The 25522-nt window shown below is 38.2% G+C and overlaps 1 protein-coding gene across 1 annotated transcript; it reads right to left on the reverse strand.

The window, feature by feature from the left end:
* Positions 1-10432: 10432 nt before the first annotated feature.
* Positions 10433-16092, reverse strand: LOC121643310 (roundabout homolog 3-like). Its single transcript, XM_041990671.1, has 5 exons — positions 16026-16092; positions 15562-15897; positions 15134-15463; positions 10597-10690; positions 10433-10504 (listed from the first exon to the last, which is right to left on the reverse strand). The coding sequence occupies exons 1-4, from the start codon at positions 16066-16068 to the stop codon at positions 10599-10601; spliced, it is 801 nt and encodes a 266-aa protein (XP_041846605.1). The 5' UTR covers positions 16069-16092; the 3' UTR covers positions 10433-10504; positions 10597-10598.
* Positions 16093-25522: the final 9430 nt, after the last annotated feature.

Consider the following 25522-nt stretch of genomic DNA (forward strand, 5'->3'; position numbering starts at 1 on the left):
TGATTCATTTGCTTGTCAGCTTACATAAAAAAGATTTTGACTCTGAAAAACAGGTTTGGTGAAATACAGACAAATCTAATGACTTGACTCGTGACTCGACTTGACTTGCTTGACTAAAGCTCTGCTTGGACTTGACTTACTTGATCCTCCCATAGAGACGACTTGGACTTACTTGAGACTTGAGGGCTAAGACTTGTGACTTACTTGAGACTTGCATGTGTGGGACTTACTCCCATCTCTGCTTCACAGTAAATACTAGATGTTTGGTTTTGTTACTAGATGCTGCAAACAGCAGAGTTTAGTCTAAATGAGGAGGCAGAGATGAAGGTACACTTGGCAACAGCAATCATCCCTGTGCAAAAGCTTGTACAACAAAAAGATCAATTAATCAAGAGGAAAAAAATGTGTTTCATAAATGTATAGTTACATTGTGTTCATGAAAATAAACAAATAAAATTTAGTTGTTTTTTTTTATTTTATTTATTTTCTTTTTTGCTTTGTTTTTAACTTATTTACGGTTCTGTCAAGTGTAATTGCTACTCAATCGACATCTTCCATGGAAAAATGTTATCACCATATAAACTAGTAAAGGTGTTTTTTCTCAACTAAGAAGATTTTATAAAGATTTTTTGCATTATGGGACTTTACACAAGTGTCCTGATTTATGTAAATATCTGCATGACATATTCAGTTTCCATAATGTTAAAATATAATGATATATAAATATCATATATAAAATATTATTTAAAATATAATATATAAAAATATAATACAATGTGATGTTATACCTCTCTGTTAGACATTTGTTTTGAGTGGATTCAAGCCATATATTTTTTATCAGAAAAATTTAAAACAGTGTACAGAATTTGTTGTAAGAAGAACAAGAATCCTGAGGAAATAGATTCAGATGTTTACAGTAACTGTCTCCTCCTAAACAGAAAGTCTGGAGCTCCACTTCTGCAGTGGAGACATTACTATCGTGTTATGAGAGCACTAAGACTAGTTAAAGTAACAAAAATGTATCTATACAAACAAAGTATTTATATATTATTCTAACTGATATAGTTTGTGTGTATTGTACTTAATTTCTTGAGGAAACAGCATTGCTTTCTACTCCACTATATTAATCAGACGACTAGAGTTTTTATCCACTGTTCATATTAATACTTTGCAAATAAAACATTTGATGTATTTAGGTATGCAACATTGGTCTGCTCTTTGAACATATGACTTTAGCAAGGTTAATACCTTCAGTAATATTCTAAATGCATCCACAACTGCTTACTAAATAGATTTATTTGTAGAGAACTTTATTGGAATGCGCAAAGAGAAAACACAAACATGTCAAACAAATAATAAAATAAAACAAACAGTTTAGGAAAATCAGTTATAACGACATCCAAAGAGAATAAAAACACACAAAGACTGGAGGCCGTAGCAAATGTTGGTCTTTAGCTTCATTTTTAAAATCTCTGTATAACTTGACAATCTAATATCAAGTAGAATGCTATTCCACAATGCTGACCCTTGGGACTTTCAGAAGACGAAAACCCAGAGAACACAGAACATAATTAAAGGAACACCACATGTAAGGTGTTGCAATAATCCAAAGTTATTCTTCAACCCCCCCCCCCTCCCTCGGTTGACCTTTTTATCTGTGACATGCATTACAGTCACGTATCCACAGAAGCCACAACTTCTTGAGCAACTATCTAAGCAATGAGAAAGAAAGATGAGAGTGGGAAAAGAGGTCACCACAATGGTGTACTGGTATACAGGAAAGAGGTGACTGCTGAAAGCTGTGTTCACCTCTAACATCATGAAAATCAGGCCTTTTGAAGTTGTAAAATTTAATTAATTTTAAATTAGCACAGTCTACACAACTCAAATTTTCATGGTTTATTGGCCCAACAAGAAATTCTGTCCCTGTTATATAGATTTCTAGCAAAGTGTGTGAGTCATACATTATCAGAAATATTGATACTGAATAAAAAATCATACAGATAAAGTTAAAAGATAAAAATCAGATAAAGTTAGCCATAGTGTGTTTACCACAGTGTGTTGTACTGCAGTCGAAGATAATTATGGGCCTCATCAAAATATATACAGCCATGTTTTCAGCATTTCATTAACATACTTTCCTATTATTTGATCGGCTCTTTTTTCTGATGATCACCAAAAATCTCAGACAAGAGTTTTCATCAGAGAGGTAATATTAGTCAAAGGTGAAACTGAAGAAGTTGGAAAGTGTCACCCACAGGGATGACCAAATCCGGACCTCATGGGCAAGTGTCCTGACTCTATTTAAATGGATTCTACAGCCTATGAAGCTATGCACAATGATTTATTAATATGGTGTATTGCAGCAAGGGAACATTGAAAACCTGCAGAACACTGACCCAACAGGTAAGTGTTCTGCAGGTTTGGTGATTCCTCTTCTACCATCTGTTGATGCATTAATTTCAAGCCTCATGGTCAGGAAACATGATCTTTTGTTTTGCATTTAAACGATGCAACGAAAGGGTCTGAAATGGTGGGCTATTTTTATACACATGAGGTAATATTGCAACAAAGGCATCAAAGACACATATGGAGGAAGGTACCTTGTTCAGATGAGACTATTTCCCCCCCCCCATAAAGAAAGCATTATTTTCTGTTTCAGTTTTACAGGGAATCAAGAAGTGAATCTTTGAGCATACTGACTACTGCTGCTATAGAGCATGGTTTGAGAGGGTGGAGGGGAAATGACCTAGTCAAGGCCTAAACATCAGTCAGACTGAGAATTTGTAAAAAGCTATGACTTAAAGCAATCTTAAAGCTTACTGTGGAGCAGCTGTGGTTTGAGGAAGAGTCCAGAACTTCAGTGGCAGCATGTAGCACACTTGTACTATAAAAGACTTGCACCTTGATAATACACTTACTAAACTTCAGTTTGGATTCTTCTTCAGTTTTGCCTAATAGTCTGCTTTCTAGAGTCTTTTTATATTTGGGGTGTTTTCTTTTATATTTTTTCCTACTTTGTCTTTGTTTGCACTATCAATTCAATAAGGATTTGAGATGGTTAAATGATGCAAACACCCACATAATGTTTGTAACTACAAAAATCAACTTTATTTTAAGGCTACAAGATGATAAAACAGGGAATTACTGAACAGGGTGAAAAATTTTAGAATGATTCTCATGTAGTTTTTTTCAGTGACTCATAAACTTTATTACTTGTGATCTAAGTAGAAATTTGTCAGTGTAGACTCAAATTACTTTCTCCCAGAGGACCGTAAAGTTTATTACTTTTCATGTTTTCATTTGATATTGAGCAAGAATTGAACACAAATGTTATACCGGCTCTTCCTCAGATCTTAAAGCACACCAAGTAGCAGGTGTGCTTTGATGACAAAAGATGGCTGTAAGCATGCTTTTCAGTGGGGTTTACCACTTCAGAGTAGGCATATCATATTCTCATCTCTGGAAATCAGAGAATAGATGAACCTGCATGCTACGGGCTGCAAGTACATCAAACTATAAGTACACATGCTATAGAGATTAACAAACTCTTCCGTTTCAATACATTTTTGTCTGTTTGTTCCCTGTTGAATTCAATTGATTCATTGATATTTTTCTGTGTTTTACTTGAGTTATAATTGAGGCAAAAGTATGAAATTAAAAGATCAAAGTGTTTGTTCTCTGTAGGTCATGCTGCCACAATGTGAACTATTTTGAAGCCCATCCAGTTGTATTGATCCAGCCATGTTTTGCAGTATACATCAACTAAAGGAAATTAGTTTTTACTTGACTGCAATGCCAAAAAAGTTGAAAAGCTACCCTTACCCTAAAAATCTGTTTAAGGAGGAAATCATACATGTTAACAAAAGCCAGCTCTCATGCTGAGGAGTTATTACACAACAAAGGTTGTGCATGTCAAACAAGAGGCAAAGCCACATGTGGCTGCTGAGCTGTGAGATGTAGGCTGTGGCTGGCCATTTCTCAGCTTCTGACAAACATACAAGCATGTTTACTCAGAACAAATGTGACTTTGGGCATCAACAGGATATGTAGCTGTACCAGATGCCTCGGCAAGCTAAATTTAGCCAAACGGTTAACTTCCCAGGTCTGCTTTCCCAGATATGGGTTCTTTTAGTATAAATAGATGTACAAAATTATCAGTTCAAAGTATTTAACCCCACAACCATAAGCAGTTTAATCCTTTCTTAATCTTTTGTTGTATATAAATCATTCTAATTGAATTCATTTGATTAAAATCTTACAAAATCAGACATATTTACAGTTACAGTCTACCACAGCTTTCAGTTTCAAACAAAAGTGTTAAATAGTCAATAATCACATACTAGCCTCGGTCTTTGCAGCATGCGACTCTGTGATGTTAGACCATTCTCTGAATGCTATTTAGGGATCCTGCAACTCTAAGACAGGAGGTTTGAAGGGTATTTTTAGGATTTACTAAAGACACTGAATCAGACTGGTTTGATTTGACTGAACTGACGTTATATAAGTGGAAATAAGCAGGTTAGTGAAAGGCTGATTAACAACTTTAAAACTTTTGCAAAAATGTAGGCGAGGTCAGTGACTGAAGTGACCAAGCAGCACTTTCTTCATTATATAAAACTTCATTAGAAAAGAACCACGCCCACCACTGCTGCAAGGGAAGTGCTCAGTGCTCAACTGATGCATCACAGCACAACATGCATGTCTATTTCTGTACGCTGGTGTCATTAAAAAAAAATAAAAATAAAAAAAAAAAAATCCCAATGTGTTTTTTATTCCACTGCCCTTGCAGAAAAAGACTATAAAAGTGTTAGCCCCCTGTCTTGAAACTAAAACCTTACAAAACAAGAGCGGAAAAACACCCTGTTGTGGGTTCACACCTCATTTTGACCACACAGTCTCTTTGGTGTTGAATTTTCCATGCATCATTGCCTGTTTATCACTGTGTAATATATGTGCTAAATATCAGTCATTGTTGACTTATTATTCATTATTGTCCACAATGCCAAAGAGAAATTGACAATTTTGTAAGAATAAGGACAATGAAAAGAATAAGAATAAGAAAATGTACTTTATTAGCCCCTCAGTAGGGAAATTCCATTGCTGCAACAGTACAGGTGCAGTAAGCAGAAGCACACAGGGGATGTCAAACAAGAACACACACACAAATAATATGTACAGTACACGGTCTGACAGGGTGAGTATGTACTGTATATAAACATGTATATAAATAAGTAAACACTATTTACATGTGTTCATTGTAAGACAGCAGCAGGGAGAAAAGGCCTGCGGTATCTCTCCTCACAGCAAGGAAGGATCAGTCTGAATCTGCTCTCCAGAGCAGACAGGGTGTCTTGCGGGGGTGGGACTCATGGTCCAGCATGGATGTCAGTTTTGCCAGATCCCTTTTGTCACCTACCTACTGCACTGAGTCTGTCCGAGGATCTGTGTGGGGCTCTGTGTGGGGCTCTGTGCTGGGGGGGGGGTGGGGCGGGGGGGTGGCTGAGTCTAAGGAAATGTGGAAAGTGTATCCTAAAGAGAGTAGTCTAAAACAATAATTACAGTATGTAATCATCTAAATTATTAAAAATATGTTTACCTTTTTTTTTCCTCTGTTGCGTTTCAATAATGTCTACAGTATTGTGGTTCTTGTGTATGCACGGTTGTATGTTTGTATGTATGTACGTTATTTATTCCTGCTGGGGCCTCTTGGCCGGGTCATGTTTGCAAATGAGAGCTGGTTCTCAAACATTTTTACCTGGTTAAATAAAGGTTAAATAAAATAAATAAAATAAACTGTTCTTAAAGGGTTTTACTCTTATCTCATAGATCGACAATTTTTTGTAAGTATGGATACATGCTCCTCAGGAATCCATAAAGTCAAATGTGGGGTTCCCCAAGGATTGATTTTAGGCCCAATACATTTTAATTTGTACTTGTTGCCTCTTGGGGATGCCATCACGAGACACAGCATTGATCTTCACAGCTATGCTGATGACACACAGCTTTACGTCACTGTGTCTCCTGATGACCTGGAGCCAGTTAATGTTCTTTTAAACTGTATTTTAGATATGAAGCCATGGATGGCAGAGAACTTCTTACAGCTTAATCAGGACAATACTGAAGTTTTAGTTATATCGGTCCCAAGGGCAAGAGAGACATCATTTTATTAAAATTACAACATTTTAATCCTTCTCAGTGTGTGAGAAATCTGGGTGTTCTTTTTGACTCTGAGTCTGATTTTACTCTACACATCAAAAATATAACAAAAACTGGATTTTATCATCTTAAAAGCATCGTCAGGGTCCGCCCATTTCTCTCTCTTGCCAGCATTTAGAAAAGCAATCTCGGCAGGACTGAACCTGAGAAACACACACAGATACACAAAACCATTAGTGTCTAAGCAGTCAAACATTACATGCCCACAACACCTAAAACTATCGAAGACAGGCAGTTAGTGTTGTGTTCTTTGCAAGTGCATTATAGCATTATTACCTAGTTCTACTCCCTGTTAGGCCACTAGGCGGCACTATAAGTTAGCACTGCAGGTTATCACCTTCTTTGGTGTTGGTAGAATAGCAGGGAAGAATCACCTAAAAAGATGATGAATAAAGAAGCTAGTTGTTCTTGTTGATTATCTCCTACACGTTTACTTACACCAGCCAACCCAAAGAAGAAAAATGAGATAAAAACACAATGGATAGAAGACAACGACCCTTCAATACAAACTATCGCCAGAAAACCAACTGTTACATTTGTACAGAAATACACCAGAGAATTCCTTACAGCTTTTACAAAAAAACAGAGCTGACAGTAATCAAGAGTTCCTAAATAATAACCAAATATAAAAAAACATATCACAAACATATGACAACGACAACCAAAGTACCAGATAAAAAAACTATCTCTTAGTGTATAAACCCACTGGACAACTCAGTGACTGTGTCAGTATGCAGAGAATAAGGAGTGAGGAGTGGTGAGTGTGATTGTGCAAATGTAACCATACCGAGGCTAGAGGCAGACTAGGGCAGCCCAGAGACCCGGGCCATCAGCAGCAATCCCAGAGCACAAACCTCAGCCACCCCAACATGGAGACGGCCCCTGACACACCCAGAGGGTGGCAGAGGAGAGCCCCAGCAAGAGCCCCCCGCGGTCATGGGGCACAGGCCACCACCAGGCATCAGCCATCCAGGGTGGCCAGAGCAAAGGGCCCAGGGCCCCAAGAGCCCAGAGGCAGAGGTGTTGTTTGCAATTAAAATTGAGGGGCCGTGACCACATTGCCTGGGAGGGAGGCCATATTAGCAGCCCCGCCCGTCATCCACTACATGGTACGCCCCCCAGAAGTTGTTTGTGTGTTGTGTTTCTTGTGTTTTGAGGTCTAAGTGTAATTAAAACTGAGAGCCAATTCGCCACAGGGTGCAGCCAAGGAGGCCACTTAAATGGCCCCCTCGACCCCGCATCACATAAATGCCTCCCAAATCCATACATGTGTGTGTGTGTGTGAGAGAGAGAGAGAGAGAGAGAGAGAGAAGGGGGGGGAGACTTCCTTCTAAAAGGTGAGCTGCTGGTGGCACTAGGCACCCCTGTTCTCCGGGAGGCCCCCCAGGGCAAGACAGGCCAGGAGCAGCCACCCCCCATGACCGGGCCACACCGCAGCCAATGAGCCGCCACCAACCCCAGAAGGCACCCATTCACCACATGCCTAAGGGGGAAGGACAGAAGGGGGAGGAGGACAATGGGAGAGCCCAGACCCATAGCCATAGACTGTATATAAAAGATGGACAGAGTCTCCGTGACATCACCCATAGGTTTCTGAAGAGCTGAATTTTAGCTCATTGGGCAGCTCCCACCATTGCCATCTTGGCAGCGTTACGTGTGTTGTCATTCCCGGAAAATCCAGAAATGGGCAAAGAGGTTCGAGCTAAGAGGGAGACTGAAAAGGTGGGGGTGGATGATTGACACCCATCAACGCTGCCTGTGGCTAAGACCAAACCGAGCTAATCCGGATCTAACGGTAGCTAACCAGCTAACAGAGGTAGGCAGGTTAAAGCTAATGTGCGCTGTTAGCCAGCTAAAAGCTGCAGTTTTGCTGCACTCTCCCTTCTTGCCGCAGATATTGGATACCTGTCAATCAGAAGAACACGCCCTTAATTATGCCGTATTTCAAGATTAAAAAACATCCAAACGGATGAGTTAGAAAAAAAATTAACTCCCCTCACAGTTGTCATGAAGGTAAACTTGACCTATTAATCGTAAAATGTTTTTTTGTACCAGGCTTTAAACATGTTTATTGCAATTGTGAAGTTCCTCTTTTTAACATTGGAGTCTATGGGGATTGACTCTGTTTTGGAGCCAGTCCCTAGCGGATGAGGAGGGAACTGCAATTTTTTGCACTTCTGCATAAGCTTCACATTTTGCATTGTGCATGTGATCCCTCCCCACCCCACATACACACCTATATCCTTGCACACTCCTACTCATCCTGGCATACACACACACAGCATAAATGTTCACACAAACCACCTCCTCATCCCCTAAACACACCACAGCACATCCCCCTACAATCCCCCAAATCCCACTCAGCTTCCCTTCAAACTCTTACAACTCAAACTCTTTTAAACAGTAGAAAAATGTGGTCTATATGAATGAACAACAAAACTCTAGAAGATAAGAAAAAAAAGCTTAAATGAAATGAAGACACAAAACCTGCTGCTATGTGACGACTCTCTGGTAGTCTTTCACATTCACTTCGCATCACCCGCTGAACATTTCTTCACCATCAGAATGTTGCATTTATGGGTTATACTGGTCATTATCAAGGAGGTACATATGATTTACCTTTTTTCCTTTACATATTTAATTTAAATGTTTTTTTTAGGAAAAGTCATGTTTTATGTGAATCTTACTCATGATACTTCATTTAGTGTTGACTTAGGTCTGGTACACACGTGTTTTTTTTAATCTGATAAGATTTTTTTTTATCTGTTCCAGACCTTATATATTGTAGTGGATTCCATCATCTTTAAAATAAAGATTGGAACTTTTGTTTAATCCTGACTGAATAAAACATTTGAGGAATTTTTCTCTTTACAAACAGTCCCTCTCACTCCAAAAGTGGAGGTCTGACTGGTAAAACACCCAGGACTCAGATTTATGACTTGGTTTTCAGCTACACAGGTCAACAAAGGTCAACTCTCCAACCTGGACTGGGTGAGTACTTTGTTATTTCAAAGGTCTGGGAAGTTTCTGAACTTTAATCTTCTGCAGCACAGCTCTACCAGGATTTGCCTTATAAAAAAAACTAAATGTTTTATGGATTTCAAATGTAACTCATCACCCAGAATGTTGTCCACTTTGAAGCTTTGAAGCTGTTTCCTTCTAAACTTGGGTTTCCCTTTAATTGATAAGCAACCCTCTTTCACAGGCAACCTTAACTGGAAACTGACCATCCAGACACACCAGAAATGTTTATTCTTGACATACCAAGAGGTAATAAAACATGTAAGGTCTTCTCTGTGTCCCAGCATGGAGAAATTAAACTTTGTATGAAGAGTAAAGATTCTGCTCTTATTATTTTAAAATATTCAGTTAAATACATATATATGTATATATATATATATATATATATATATATATATATATATATATATATATATATATATATACATATTCACAAATGTTTAATTTGATACTTTTTACGAAATGATCAGACCAGCCTATGGCTGTTATCTGAGCTGCCCACTAAAGTCCTGAATGCTTGTTGGTCAAAATAATGGTCCCACATCCACCCGTGGGGCGTGTCATCACACTAATACTTTTGAAACTTAGAAAAAAAAAATTAGTTCAGAGAGGATTTCTAATGAGGAACGTCTGATGATTTCGGGGGACAACAAGGCATTCAGACTTGCTGCCTGCATGACCCGTTTTTGTACAGACCCGGAATGGACTTTGAGTAGCCACAGGACTGCTACAGAAGTCTCCCCAAAGAGAGATGGAGCGATGATGCCGGAGAATTAGGTTAATTAACCAGTAACTTAGCCAATAAATGATCAGTCATCTTCATCTTCAAACAAAGATTTGACTTGGACATTGAGACAAAATTATAAATACTATAAATTGGGCTTTGGTTCATGATAATTTGACATTATAGAACACGATGGCAATTGTTAGACAAGACCTTAAAAATGCATACAGTATTAAAATAGGCAGGTACTAATTTCCCACTTTCCTAATTAACCAGGGACTGCTCCACACAAATTTGTTTTTACCTTTTACTTTCAAAGAAAAAGTTTATGAAAACCATGTAAATGAATGCACAGGGTCACAACTGTCATTTTTAAATCATTTTTATTTGTTAATTTAATTGTTTAATCATGAAAGGTTTGAAATGTAGTAAATTTTGTATTATTTCACAGTAACTGTAATGTTACAGGTTGCATATAAACAATATCTTAGACTCAACACCAAATTTGGCGTCATGAAGGCATTCTGTGGTTTCTGGAGTCTGGGTGGAGAAAAGCAGAGTCGTTTGATGAAAATATTTTTAAAAATCTATAAATACAAACAATTTTAATCAGCTTATGTAACTGAACTTACCTTTAGTCTCTTGCACATACGAGGATTGCAATCACAATCACAGAAAGAGCCAACAGTGTTCCAAGAACAATGACAGGTAGACCCCATTGTTCTCCTAAGAAAATACAGAAAAACAGATATTTTGCATTGATCTTTTTTATACATTTCAGACTTAATAATAATGGATTAGTTCTATATTGTTCTTTTCTGCTGCAGTATTCAAAGTGCTTACTTTGTATCTACTATATACTGTTCACTACCGGTCATGAGTTTGGGAATACTTTTCCAATAAATCCATTAGGAATGTTTCCCAAAACGTATGACCAGTAGTGTACATATATGCATTTTTTTAATACTTTGTTAATGGGCTAAATAAAGCTAAATAATTTTCTGTTAATTAATTCTTAGGTCAGGCATTAAGACATTAATTACTCAAATAAAATAGCACATTACAGAAATTCTTATACACCTGTGAAAACAAGACATGATAATGAAATAACATTTTGCTTTCAAGACTACTGTATAGCAACTGGTCACCTTGGTTACTATTGCGTATTGCAGCCTTCGTCAAAAGAAAAGATGGAACACTTCAAGAACTTTGCTTGATTTTCTATTTAACATCTGATGGACTTTTTCTTACAGACAAGGACAATTCCCCCAAGAAGTAGTAAGAATCTGACTTTTGGGTAGTTGAGCCTACCACGCAGCTGTTTACAACTTGGTCTGATCTCCACAGGTCACAAGGTCAACTCTGGCTTAGGTCAACTTTTCATAAACTTGGTATCTGGGAAGTTTCTGAAGAAAACCTCCTATACACCCACAAATCTGCCATCATGTGACTAAAAAGAACAAATGTTTTAATGGTTTCAAATGGAGGCCAGACTCATGACCCAGGAACCTTCTTCTTTTCTCAAATGTTTATGTGATACTTTTACAAAGGGAACTAGAAAGGTTTAGCACTGAACCAGCCCACTTTGGTTATCTGATCACCAACCAAACTCACAGAGCCTGCCCTCTGCCTGGAGATAGTAAGCTATATGGGCATTGACAACCCTAAACTTCCAAAAACTTAGGACAAAGGAAGAACTAGAGAAAAAGAGAAAGAACTTGGTCGAGTTCTGCAGAGATGCTTCCAGAAAACCTCCTGTGTGATGTCTCTTGAGTAAGAAGTTGCTTCAGAAATGGAGAGAAAAAGAGGCAGAAGAATTAGGTTTCCACCATCTCCTGACACCTCCGATCCAGCAGACGGAACCTTCAGACCCAAACCTGCGGACCATCAATTGTGAAGACTCACAGGCCTTCCTGGAAGCTCAGCCGGGATTCAAACCACCAGTTCAGACTTTCCCTCTGTGCACTGGAGTGTCACCTCAACGGTCATAAACGGGTCGACATGATCCAAACAAAAAACAGACTAGTCCTGCTAGTATCATTTTCTGCTTGTCTGCTAAGAAATGGCAGGGTGTGTGATTGAGGTTATAGTGAAATAATTTCCTTTTCAGTTAAGGCCTGTTACACACATAATGATTTTTTTATAATAACATAACATAGCAACAAACGGGAAACACAACACCCAGCATGGAAGAGGACATACAGGACGAGGGAATGAGGGTGGTCTTGGGACTATTGTTAACAGACAAAAAATAATAGACTGTGGAGGGCGTGAACACAGACTTTATTTACTTCCTTGTTCCCCAGCCAGCTCGCTCTCTGATTGGCTCACTCCATACCATGTCACCATCCACGCAGTCAGAATGCACGAGTTGTCGGCGTTCCTCAGAAATCAGCTCTGAAATACTGAACATGTTCAATATTCATAGTTGTCGGCTACAGCCCATTTCAGAGCAGATTATCGGGACAAAGCGGCTCAGACCGCAGGCCCGAACTGGCCGTGGGGAGCAGCGGGACTATTCTCGGTGGCCTGGGCTCTTAAGTGGCCTAACTGGAGAAAGAAAAAAATAAATAAAAAGAATAAAAAGTACAGCTAATTGGTCTGCAGAAACTGGCACCCGCCCACCAATAAAATGATTCGTGTTCGTAGGTCAGGTCAAGTTTTTTTTTCAACACGAGAACTAATCAACACAAGAGCGCATGGAGGCGAAAGAGCAGAGAGACAGAGTAATGTGGTGCTGGTAGGCTACTAATGGACTAATCGAAAAAAACAGAGGAAAGGGGGGACAGAAAGAGAACTTATAAAAAACAGAAGGCGCTTGAAGAAGAGGCGGAAAATGGAGGAAAATTTATGATATTTCCAGATCCTCCACCAGCAGAGGTGTCCAGTGACCCGCGACATCACGTTTAATAAATGACAGATGCGGTGGGAGGGGGGCCAGCGTGTTGTTTGGGGGCAAACTTTTATCTGAAAATAACATGATGATCAGTGGTTAAGATTCTCCATGAGCCCTTTTATGTATCTGATTTGTTGTTTTATTTATCAACCTCACATCAGCCCAAACACATAACTACAAATGCATATGCTCACCGTTTATAGGTCATATTTGGGGTTTCCTGGTATAACCTGGATAAAATAAAATAATTAGTTAATTATTTGTGTTGAATTAAACTGACAGATGGATATTTTAATACTTTGGCTGCTTGGCTATAACAGTCTGTTCACATCTGTCCCTGTCCAACACACAAGTAGTTGGGAACTTTTGATTTAATCAGTGTGTCAGTGTGTTTATCTGGACGTAAATAATGTGGCTGCAGCATTTTATGCTTGTTGGGTAAATGTTGATGTCTGAGGTTTTAGTTAAAACTCCATATGGAGTGTGTGTGGATGTGTTTCTGTTCCCATGGTAATGACATGGCTTATATTCCTGCATGAAATATTTATACAAACATATCTCCACAGATGGGCTGCTGCATGATAAAGTTTGGGAGCCCCTCCTAAAGTTGGACAGTCTCTTATCTAAGTTGAGAAGATTTTAATTTTCTGATGTTATTTGAATCACATCAGGTGAACTTGCTGTTGACCACTTCATGTTTTTAGTAGTGAATATTGCTGTTGGTGTATTAAATGTACTATGGTAAACTTGCATGTAAATGATTTGCGGACTAAATGAAACAATCATGTTATTTATCTCAACAGAAGATCATCATTAATATAAGAGTACTGGTTTGACTTTTATATTGAACATTTTGACGAGAAGAGAGAAACACTGGACTAGTGATTTGTAGCTTTATGTGAATGTTGGTCTAGAATAATGAGCTTTGGTGATTATTAAGTCCATGTGTGTGTATGTTCACTTGCACAATGGGTCCCAGTCCGGCTCTGACAGACCATATGATGATTGGACAGGGAAATCTCACGATGATCGGGCATTTGCTGCCCGAGGTCGGGAAGAGGCAAAATGGGGACAAAAACAGCCTAAAAATCGTTATGTGTGTACCAGGCTTAAGCTCCTGGAGTAAACAGATGAGATTTTTTTTTACCTTTCTTAGAATTCAAAAATCCTTTCCAGCCTTCAGTTTAGAAGTTAATTCACTGGTTAATTAACTTCTCTTTTATTTTCTCCACATCTCACAATTGCCTTACTACAGTGGTACTCAAACTTTTTCTACCATGCCCCCTTTGGAGGACTAAACATTAATCTGTGTTCATGCAGCCATCCAAACTAGCATGGTGGTGCCGCGTTTTTTGTCCAATAATATTAATAATTCATATTTTATATGAATTATTAATATTAATATTTAATCTAAACAATTTTAATGTTTAATGATGCTAGATCACTACATTACTAAACACCCGGTGTTAAAGAGGCAATACAACACAGAAGCTTTCTGAAACATGTAACTGCCATTAAATTAAAAATGAATATACAGTTGTAAAAAATATATACAATTTCTTAGTTTGAACATTTGCTCTGTTTTCTTGCTAACAGAATTGGAAAAAATAATTAGATTGTCTTAATTGTGGCTCAGTGGGTAGAGTGGTCATCTTGTAGCCTGAGGGTTGCCATTTCAATCCTCAGCCTGTCGAGCTCATGTCGAGGTGTCCCTGAGCAAGATACCGAACCCCAAATTGCTCCTGATGGGTTGCTTTGCATGGTAGCTTTCACCATCAGTGTGTGAATGTGTGTGTGAATCGGTGAATGTGATGTATAATGTGAAGTGGTTTGGGCATCAGTCCAAGTACAGTAAAGTGCTATATAAATACAGACCATTTACCTTTTTTAGGAGGGAGGAATTACCCCCCCAATTTACTCTCAGGTGCGTGTGAGCTGCATAAATTCACCTTCAGGTCTGTCGAGCCTCTGTGGACCTACCATAGACTGTATATAAAAGACCTACGTAGAGCCTACGGTGGTGACGCAGACACAGACACAGTAAGTATAAGTCCACCTTAAAGACGGAGTTGTGTAGCTCTAAAGCTGGATTTATGCTTGCTCGACGTCTGGGTGCGGCTGTTTACGGCGTAGCTGACACTGGAGAGTTTGCTTTCGCAACAATAGTCTATACACTATTATATTTTTTTCTTGAATTAAATAACATTCGAAAAATGTGATTATTTTACAAAAAATACAATTGGTTCAGGATAGATGAAATCATTAATACTTACTTATCTCCACTTTAGTTCCTTCTCCAAACAGGATCTCTCCACACGTGGCCACGGCACAGTAGTCATTTCCAGCATCTGAGGGGTTCTGAATAATTTTGGACAGACGTGAAACACATCTTCTTCCTGATTGTTTGTCACAGCTGGACTTGTCAGCATAAATGAAGCCTGGTTCAGATTCTGATCCAGCTCTGTACCAGAAGACTCTGTCTTCATCTGGACACTGACGTGGACTCTCTTTGAGAAATGAACATTGCAGGTTTATCTTGTTGCCCAGCGAGACTAACTCCACATCTGAACTCAGTTTCACAGTTTTCTGCTTATTTTGAGGATCTGTTTTCACAAAAAGACAAGAATGGGAATTAACTGCATTGGCTTTGTTGTGGCATTGATATAGATTTGTAAAACAGAGCAAAATGAATATAACTTACCATTCACGGCTAAATGTGTGCCATTAACAAATGACATCTGATATGCTGCTCCTGCCTGACAGAAGTACATTGCTTCATCTTCTTTGCTCACATTTCTTATGGTGAGAGAATGGTCCTTAAACACTTTGAATTTTGAGGTGTTAAATTGTCCTTGAAGTGATGGTGTTTGAAAAGTCCCCATAGCAACTGTTTCAAACATATATCCAAATTTCATCCTAAACCAGTACAACAACCCAGAGTAATGTTTAGAGGGTTTACATGTCAGAGTCACGCTATCACCAAGATCAACCTCAGTCAAAGAGATCTTAGAAGGAACGTCAAGGGTTTGAATCACAGCTAAAGAAAAGAGACAAAGAAAAATAAAACACGAGTTACAACATAAGACAAAGTCCTATACTACAGGGTAAACAAAACTTTCACACAGTACAGTTTAGTAGTATTCCTCTTACAGGAACTGAGCTCACCCAATGTACTTAGAAGAATGAAAGAAGCTCGTCCTCCGATCATTGTGGTACATTACCCCTCTGTTGCACAACTGATGTCCTCTCACTCAGATAGTAGGTTTTGACACTAGGTGATCTTACTGATTGGCTGAAACCTAAAAAATACACTTCCTACAATTGTGTACAATGGTGATCCATTTTCACTGAAAGCTATAGCCTTTTCTTTTCTTTTTCACTTATATAAATGTGAAGTAATAGATTGTCATTACTGATTAAAATAGTATATTGGTAAATAAAGGAAATGGACAACTATACTTCTAATGAGTGTGTTGTGATTTCCTTATAATAACCATCTTGTAATATATATTTTTAAATCAAACACAGCTCTATCAATAGTTATAGTTATAGTCCAGAAGTGTGTACTTTTATCAGTCTTGTTTTTTACTTACCTTGTACAATTTAAGACAATGGATGTATGAAATATTTAACTTTTCCTAAATAAATTGAATAGAAAACATTACAATCTGAAGCTGAAGAGCAAACTGCACAAATTACCTCAATATGAGATTCACCTTATATTCTAAACTAATAACTCAAAAACATAAAACCTGTCCTTAAGATTCCTTTGAAAGTATTTAAGTTTTTTTCTTACCATGACCTGATAATTGAGGAAAATAAATCAAGCTGTTTTAATTACATTAGCAACCTCTGAGGGAAACATATCAAGAGATGTCGTAAATTGTAGTTTAACAGCAACAAAGCAGAGTTTATGGCAATAAAGGAAGGAAAAGGAAACTTCCAAACACGAGTGTATTCTGATGAGAACCCGTTAGATACATTTAAGATTTAACAAAGAAATAATTTAACACTATAAATTTTGATGGTACAGTTTGTTATTTGTCCAGTCGTTCAGTCAGATTACTGGTGGTCACTTCACAGTAAATACTAGATGTTTGGTTTTCTTACTAGATGTTGTAAACAGCTGAGTTTAGTCTAAATGAGGATGCAGAGATGGAGGTACACTTGGCAACAGCAATCATCCCTGTGCAAGAGCTTGTACAACAAAAAGATCAATTAATTAAGAGAAAAAAAATTCATTTAAATTTCTAGTTACATTGTGTTTCTAGTTACATGAAAATAAACAAATACATATAGTTTTCTTTTGTTTTGTTTTTGTATTTATTTACAGTTCTGTAAAACTTGCTATTGAATAGATATCTTCCATAGAAAATCTTACCACAATAAAAATGGTTAAAGTGTAAACAAACAATTTTTTCTCAACTAAGAACATTTCAGTCAACATCCTTAAGTCACTATAGCTAACTTAAATGTAAGGGACTCTCCACAATTATCCCTTGATTTATGTTAATGTCTGCGTAAGATATTCAATCTTCTGTAATGTTAAAATACATTGATTGGGACAATGTGATATTATACATCTGTATTAAACTTTTGTTTTGCGTGGGGTCAAGCCATTTATTTTTCTCAGCAAACTCACAAACAGGGACCCTGGAGGAAATAGATTCAGATGTTTACAGTAACTGTCTCCTCTTTAACAGAAAGCCTGGAGCGCCACTTCTGCAGTGGAGCCATTACTATCACGTTATGAGAGCACTTTGATTAGTTATAGAAAGTAAGAAAATGGATTTATATAAACTCTGTATTTATACGTTATTCTCATATGTTTGCGTGTATTGTACTTCATTTCTGGGGGAAATAGCATTGCTTTCTACTCTACAATATTTATCAGGCAACCAGAGTTTTTAGACACTTTTCATACTAACTCTACGCAAATAAAACAGTAAATCAGTAATAATATAAATACATCTACGACTGCATACTGAAAAAGTTTATTTGTAGAGAAATTTATAGGAAAATGCTTTACTGGAATGAGCAAAGCAACACAAACATGTAGAACAAATAATAAAGTAAAACAAACAGACAAAAGAAACATCAGCTATAACATCAGCTATAAAGATGCTGACCCTTGGGACTTTCAAAAGACCAAATCCCTGAGAACACAAAAACCAAATAGGTATGGCCCAAACGGCACCCTCCAGGGGTAAAATGCAAAGCCAATGCGAAAGTGAAATAAATTGCAGTTCACGCCTCATCTGTAGGAGCAGGCTGTAAAACAGAGCCAGCAGTTAACCTTTTTATCTGTGACACGCATTATAGGCACGTATTCACAGAAGCCACAACTTCTTGAGCAACTCTCTAAGCAAGGAGAAAGGATGGTGTTGGGGTAAAAGAGGTCACCAGAATAGTGTACTGATCGTCAAAGAGACTGACTGCTGAAAATTGTGTTTACCTCTAATGTCATGAATATCAAGCCTTTTGGAAGTAGTCATTTTTAATTACCAAGCATTACACATAATTGCACAACTCAAATTTCATGATTTACTGGCCCAACAAGAGAATCTGTCCCTGTTGTATAGATTTCTAGCAAAGCATATGAGCATTATTGGAAAACATAGATACTGAATAAAAATCCCAGTCTGATAAGTTAGCCATAGTGTGCTTACTGCAGAGTTGTTGCACTGCTGTCAAAGATATCTATGGGCCTCTCTAAAATGTATATGACCATGTTTTCAGTATTTTATTGACATACTATTATTTGAACTGCTCTTTTCTGATGACTAAAATGACTAAAAAACCCAAAGGTAAAACTGTAGAAGCTTTAGACTCTAAAACAAGGATTACCAAATTTGGACCTCTTGGGCAAGTGTCCTGTAAGTTTTCAATGTTTCCCTGCTCCAACACATCTGACTCAAATTAAATGGATCCAACAGCTTGTGAAGATCTGCACATTGACTCGTTAATTTGGTGTGTTGCAGCAAGGAAACATTGAAAACCTGCAGAACACTGACCCAAGAAAAAGCATGCTTACAGCAAGAGGTCAGTGTTCTGAGGTTTGGTGATCCCTGTCCTACCATCTGTCCATGCATTACTGCAATTTCAAGTATCTTGCTCAGGAAACATGATTTTTGTTGAAAAGCTTAAAATGCATTTAAACAATGCAACAAAAGGGTCTGAAATATTTTTACACAATGGCATGAGGTAATATTGCAACAAAGGCATCGCAGAGACATATGGAGGAAGGTACCTTGTTCGGAAGAGATTATAATTTAAATTTTTCCCATAAAGACAGCATTATTTATTTTCTGTTTCATGCTTACAGGGAAGCAAAAAGTGAATCTTTGAGCATACTGACTACTGCTGCTTTAGGGCATGATTTGAGAGGGTGGAGAGGAAATGACCTAGTCAAGGCCTAGACATCAATCAGACTGAGAATCTGTAGTAAGCTATGACTTAAAGTAATCTTAAAACGTACTATGGAGTTGTGGTTTGAAGGGGCCAAAACCTCAGTGGCAGAATGGTGCACACTTGTAGACATACATTGTACCATAAACAAGACTTGCACCTTTATAATGCACTTACTGAACTTCAGTTTGGATTTGTCCTTCAGTTTGTACCTAATAATCTGCTTTCTAGAACTGTTTTTGTATTTTGGGTGTTTTCTTTTACATTTTTATCCTACTTTGTCTTTGTTTGCACTATCAAATCGATAAGGATCTTGAGTTGATTAAATGCTTCAAACTGATGATAAAACAGGGAAATTAGCAAACCGGGTGAATAATTTTGGTAGAATGAATGAATGAATGAATGAATGAATGAATGAATGAATGAATGAATGAATGAATGAATGAATTTATTGTCACAGCACAACAATTACATCAGCAATCATTGGCAGTGAAATTCTTAGTGTTATGACCCCTTTCAGAACTAGGGGAAGCGGAGTCAATAACAAAAAAAACCACCGGACTCAAACTAAAAGATATACCAGTATTTATTCAAAACCCCAGGCAAATAACAATGTCTATATACAGTAAATAAATAAACCAAAATGTCCTAGGTATTATCAGTCCGGTTTTCAGTTATCCACACAATTAACAAAACAAATAACAAAAGGTGTCCTTATTTCAAGGTTATTAAATTACAACTTAACACAACAAATGTAGAGCTAATAGAAAACAACCAAAACAATCAGCTTAACAAACAAAATGTTTTATCTCCCAAAACACAAACAAAAGCTCTCCTATTGAGACTAGTTAACAATACAAACTTAAATCAGCTACTCAATTATGAGAGCGTCTCTTCTCAATTCTCTACAAGACTACACAAACGTGTATCCAAACTACCAAAAAAGGGAAATCTAACGGCTTTAAACAACACTACTACAGACCAGCGTCTCTCCAACAATCCCAAGGCAAACTGTGGGTCTCAATGGATCACAGTTGCCACGAATGCAGCCTCATTCAGTCTTTTAAAGATCCAGGTGTTCTTGGATAAGTCTCGAGGTAGGAAGTGCGGGAGTGGCAGCGTCCAATCCTGACGAAGGAGGGTTGGTCTGCAGACGGAGGAAGAAGCGGCCAATCACAGAGGAGGATGGTGCAGAGGGTGTTAACCGGCTTGACAGCCAATGGTCGAAATGTTCCTGTTCAGCCGGCTTTGCATGAAACACGGTCTCAGGCCAGAGGCCTGGGGACGTGACATTAGATCCCAGGCTCTCCTAACAATACTAAAAAGAATATAAACCATAATTAAAATAGTCAAACACAAAAAGCAAGAACACTAAAAATAAGTTATACAGTAAAATATGTAAAAAGCAATAAGAAGATGCTATTATTTAAAGGTGGTGTTGCTGCTGACAGCATTTAGAAGTCTTATGGCCTGTGGTATGAAGCTGTCCCTGAGCCTGGTGGTACAGGTTTGAATGCTTCAACATGGACGGACCACTGTAGAATGGTCTACGTCACTGGTCCGTGACACTTCAATTTCTGTTTATAGGAAGGCAGCAGCAGAACTTCGGCGTGATCGGATTTCCAAAAAAGAGAGCGAGGGAGGGCCTTATACGTGTTTGCATAAGGGGTGTAAACATGATCAAGTATGTTCTTGCCACACGTAGAACAGCTGATGTGTTGGTGGTATCTCTGCGGGACTTTCCTCAGGTTGGCAGTAAACACAGCCTCCGGCCATGAAGTCTCTGCCCTGTCGATAACTTCAAACAGTTCCGCACATACACTACTGTCATGACAACCGATGTGAACTCACGCAGAAGATAATAAGGCCGGCATTTGATCATGAGGTGCTCCAGTACATCCCGTAGAAATAATTCCCACATCTGAGCACCACTTGTTGTTCACCATGAAACAGACACCACCTCCCTTGCTCTTTCCTGAATGTATATTCTGGTCCAGCCAATAAACAGAGAGTCCCTCGGGAACAATGGCCTAGTCCGAGATCGAAGAGTCAAGCCAAGTTTCTGTTAAAGCAAAAACGTTACAGGTGTTAATCTCCCATCATGCTCCGAAGTTCATCCAGCTTGTTGTCCAATGACTGAACATTTGCCAGAAGAATACTTGGGAGAGGAGGCCCATTCCCCGTTCCCTCAGCCGGACCAGGACTCCAGCTCGTGATGATGATCTTCTCATCTGCCGCCTCCGCTGCTCAGGTGCAACAACAGGTAGGTGCCGCCATGAAAATTCTCCACTGTAAGCTGGTGGCGGTGGTGGTGGAAATAAAAAAAAAATTTCCACCTGATGCATAGTAATTATCTTTATCATATTGCATGATCGGGCTTACTATAGCAGGTTGCATAACTAAGAAAGAAGAAAAAATTAATAATAAGAGACTAAATAGGGACAATAAATAACGTTGGGGGAGAGAGCTTGAGATGCAGCAGCCATCCTCGGCGCCATCTTCAACAGTATCCCAATGATTTTCATGTAGTTATTTTATCTTGTACCTACAATGACTCATAAATGTTTATACTTGTTGTCTAAGTAGAAATTCGTCAGAGTAGACTCAAAATACATTCTTCCAAAAGACCATAAAGTTTATTACTTTTATGATTTCATTTGATATTGAGCACGAATTGAATACAAATGTTATACCGGCTCTTCCTCAGATCTTAAAGCACACCAAGTAGCAGGTGTGCTTTGATGACGAAAGATGGCTGTAAGCATGCTTTTCGTGGGGTTTACCACTTCAGAGTAGGCTTATCATATTCTCATCTCTGAAAATCAGAGAATAGATGAACCTGCATGCTACGGGCTGCAAGTACATCAAACTATAAGTACACATGTCATTTAGATTAACAAACTGTTCCATTTCAATACGTTTTTTTCTGTTTGTTTCCTGTAAAAATTTAAGTCAATTCAATTGGTTCATTAATATTTTTCTGTGTTTTACTTGAGTTATAACTGAGGCAAAAGTATGAGGTTAAAAGATCAAAGTGTTTGTTCTCTGTAGGTCAGGCTGCCACAATGTGAACTATTTTAAAGCCCATCCAGTTGTAGTGATCCAGCCATGTTTTGCAGTGTATATCAACAAAAGGATGAGTTAGTTTTTACTTGGGTGCAATGCTAATACAAGTACTAAAGTACTTTTATTTCTTTTAGTAAAATGGTATTTTTTTAGTAAAAGTACTAAAAAGTACCCTTATTTTTGGTGTATGAGGATAACATAAAAATCTGTTTATGGAGGAAATCGTGGTCTTCAGACATATTAACAAAAGCCAGCTCTCATGCTGAGGAGCACAAATTGTTTTTACGCAACGAAGGTCGTGCATGTCAAACAAGAAGCAAAGCCACATGTGGCTGCTGAGCTGTGAGGCTGTGGCTGGCCATTTCTCAGCTTCTGACAAACATACAAGCATGTTTACTCAGAACAAATGTGACTATGGGCATCAACAGGATATGTAGCTGTACCAGATGCCTCAGCAAGCTAAATTTAGCCAAAACGGTTAACTTGATAATTTTCGGTCTGCTTTCCTGGATATGGGTTCTTTTAAATAGATGTACAAAATTATCAATTCAAAATATGCAATCAGTTTAATCCTTTGTTAATTGTTTGTTGTATATAAATCATTCTAAATAAATTAATTTGATTAAAATGACTAAATCAAACATTTCTAGAGTTACAGTCTACCACAGTTTTAAATTTCAGACACAATAATGTTAAATAGTAAATAATCACATACTAGCCTCGGTCTTTGCAGCATGCGACCCTGTGATGTTAGACCATTCTCTGAATGCTATTTAGGGATCCCGCAACTCTGAGACAGGAGGTTTGAGGGGTATTTTTAGGATTTACTAAATACACTGAGTCAGACTGGTTTGATTTGACTAAGTGACGATAAGTGAGAAGAAAGCAGATTAGTGAAAGGCTGATCAACAACTTTAAAACTTTAAAACAATGATGTAGGCGAGATCAGTGTTTGAACAGACCAAGCAGCACTTTCTTCACTATATAGAACTTCATTAGAAAAGAACCACACCCACCACTGATGCGCGGGAAGCGCTCAGTGCTCAACTGTTGCATCACAGCACAACATGCATGTCTATTTCTGTATGCTGGTGTCATAAAAAAACATTCAAATGTGTTTTTTATTCCACTGCCCTTGCATGAAAAGACTTAAAAATGTGTTAGACCCCTGTCTTGAAACAAAACCTTAAAAAAACAAGAGCGTAAAAAAACCGTTGTGGGTTCACACCTCCTTTTGACCGCACAACCTCACTGGTGTTGAATTTTCCATGTATCATTGCCTGTTTATCACTGTGTACACTGTGTGATATACGTGCTAAAAAATCAGTCATTATTGACTTATTATTTATTATTGTCCACGATACCAAAGAGGAGAAATTGCATTATTGCAACAGTACAGGTGCAGTAAGCAGAAGGGTGCAGATGGTATCAAACAAGAACACACACAAATAATAAATAATAATATGTACAGTAGTATATATTATTATACTACTGTACATATACCATATATGGTCTGACAGGGTGAGTGGTCAGTATTTAAATATGTAAACACTGTTTATATGTGTTCATTGTAAGACAGCAGCTGTGGTATCTCTTCTCACAGCAAGGAAGGATCCGTCTGTCACTGAAGCTGCTCTCCAGAGCAGACAGGTCCTGCAGGGGGTGGGACTCATGGTCCAGCATGGATGTCAGTTTTGCCAGGACCTTTTTGTCACCTACCTCCTGCACTGAGTTCAGAGAACGGCGCAGGATAGAGCTGGACTTGCTGATGACTTTGTCTAGCTTGAGAGGACAGCAGACTGGCGCCTGCAAAAACCCACCACCATCTCCTTGGTTTTCCCCGCGTTGATCAGGAGGTGGTTTTGCTAACACCAGTCCTGCGTCAGTCCTCTGTACCCCACGTCATTATTCTTAGTGATCAGTCCGACAATCGCAGACTCATCTGAGAACTTCTGCAGTGCAGTGTTGTGTCTGAAGTCTGCAGTGCAGAGGGTGAAGAGAAACAAGGCCAAGACTGCCCCCTGGTGGACATCTACACTGCAGGTCAGCAGGTCAGACACACAATCCCAGGCTCACAAACTGGGACTGGTTTTTGAGACAGTGCAGAATCTAGTGTGCCAAATGAAGGTCTACCCAGGCATATCCAGTTTGGCTTTCAGGATCTTTCTTCATCGTGTTGAAGGCACTGGAGAAATCATGGCTGAGTCCAGGAGATGTAGAAAATGCATCCAAATTAGAGTAGTCTTAAAGAATATTTAATTACAGTATGTAATCATCTTAATTTGCAATTATGAAAAATATAATATAATATATTTACCTTTTTTTTCCTTTTTTTGCATTTGAATAATGTCTTGGCATCGCCCTCCCCAACTCAATTCATTTTTAACATGTCAGTAGATGCTAATTTGGTCATTTACTTATGTAAAGCTAATGTTGGGTATCTTTTTTGTTTCTTTATGAACAATAGTTACAAACTCAAGAAATTGTAATGTTAATAAAAACTAAGCTTAATAGTTCCAGTGTACACATTTGCAGGTGCATACACAGCTAACTGTGGGCACCATGGAGCCTATTTTAGTTTGCATTTGCAGACTGGTATCTACAAAAAGGGATATTTGCACATATATGCTACAAATCTACTCAGGAGATAAGTCCACACACAAAAAATAAAAATAAAAAAAAAGGAAGGAAGGACTGTGAGCAGAGAGCCTCACAGATTAGTAACCACAGTAACTGTAGAAGTGGCCCTAACTGTTTGTCTTTGGCTCAGTGGAGTCATGCAATTGCATTGCTGGCACTAGGAGGTGCTGAAGTAAGTTGATGTTTTATGCATATTGACAGTTTCAAAAGTTATGAAAAAAGTTTTAATTTAAATGGCAAAGTTACAAGTTAAAAATAGTTCTGAACAGCTATAAAACACACATATTTACTTGCTTGCATTGTTTGACCTAATCTAAATGTCTAAATATTTAGCCATGATCAATTCTCAAGACCCCAAATAAAAACTTCCGCTCAGAGGAAGTAGCTCAACGCTGACTTTCTTCAAAACAGAGGCTGGTTAATATTAACTCAGGTTATCAACCATAAAGGTTAAGAATGCAGTTCCTCACTGTGAAGATAAATGACTTGTCACCACACCTTGTTTGTCTGTGTCTACGCCAGTAAAGAGCTAAAGCCAATCCCTTTTT

The sequence above is a fragment of the Melanotaenia boesemani genome, chromosome 7, assembly GCF_017639745.1.
Source record: "Melanotaenia boesemani isolate fMelBoe1 chromosome 7, fMelBoe1.pri, whole genome shotgun sequence".
Classification (NCBI taxonomy): domain Eukaryota; kingdom Metazoa; phylum Chordata; class Actinopteri; order Atheriniformes; family Melanotaeniidae; genus Melanotaenia; species Melanotaenia boesemani.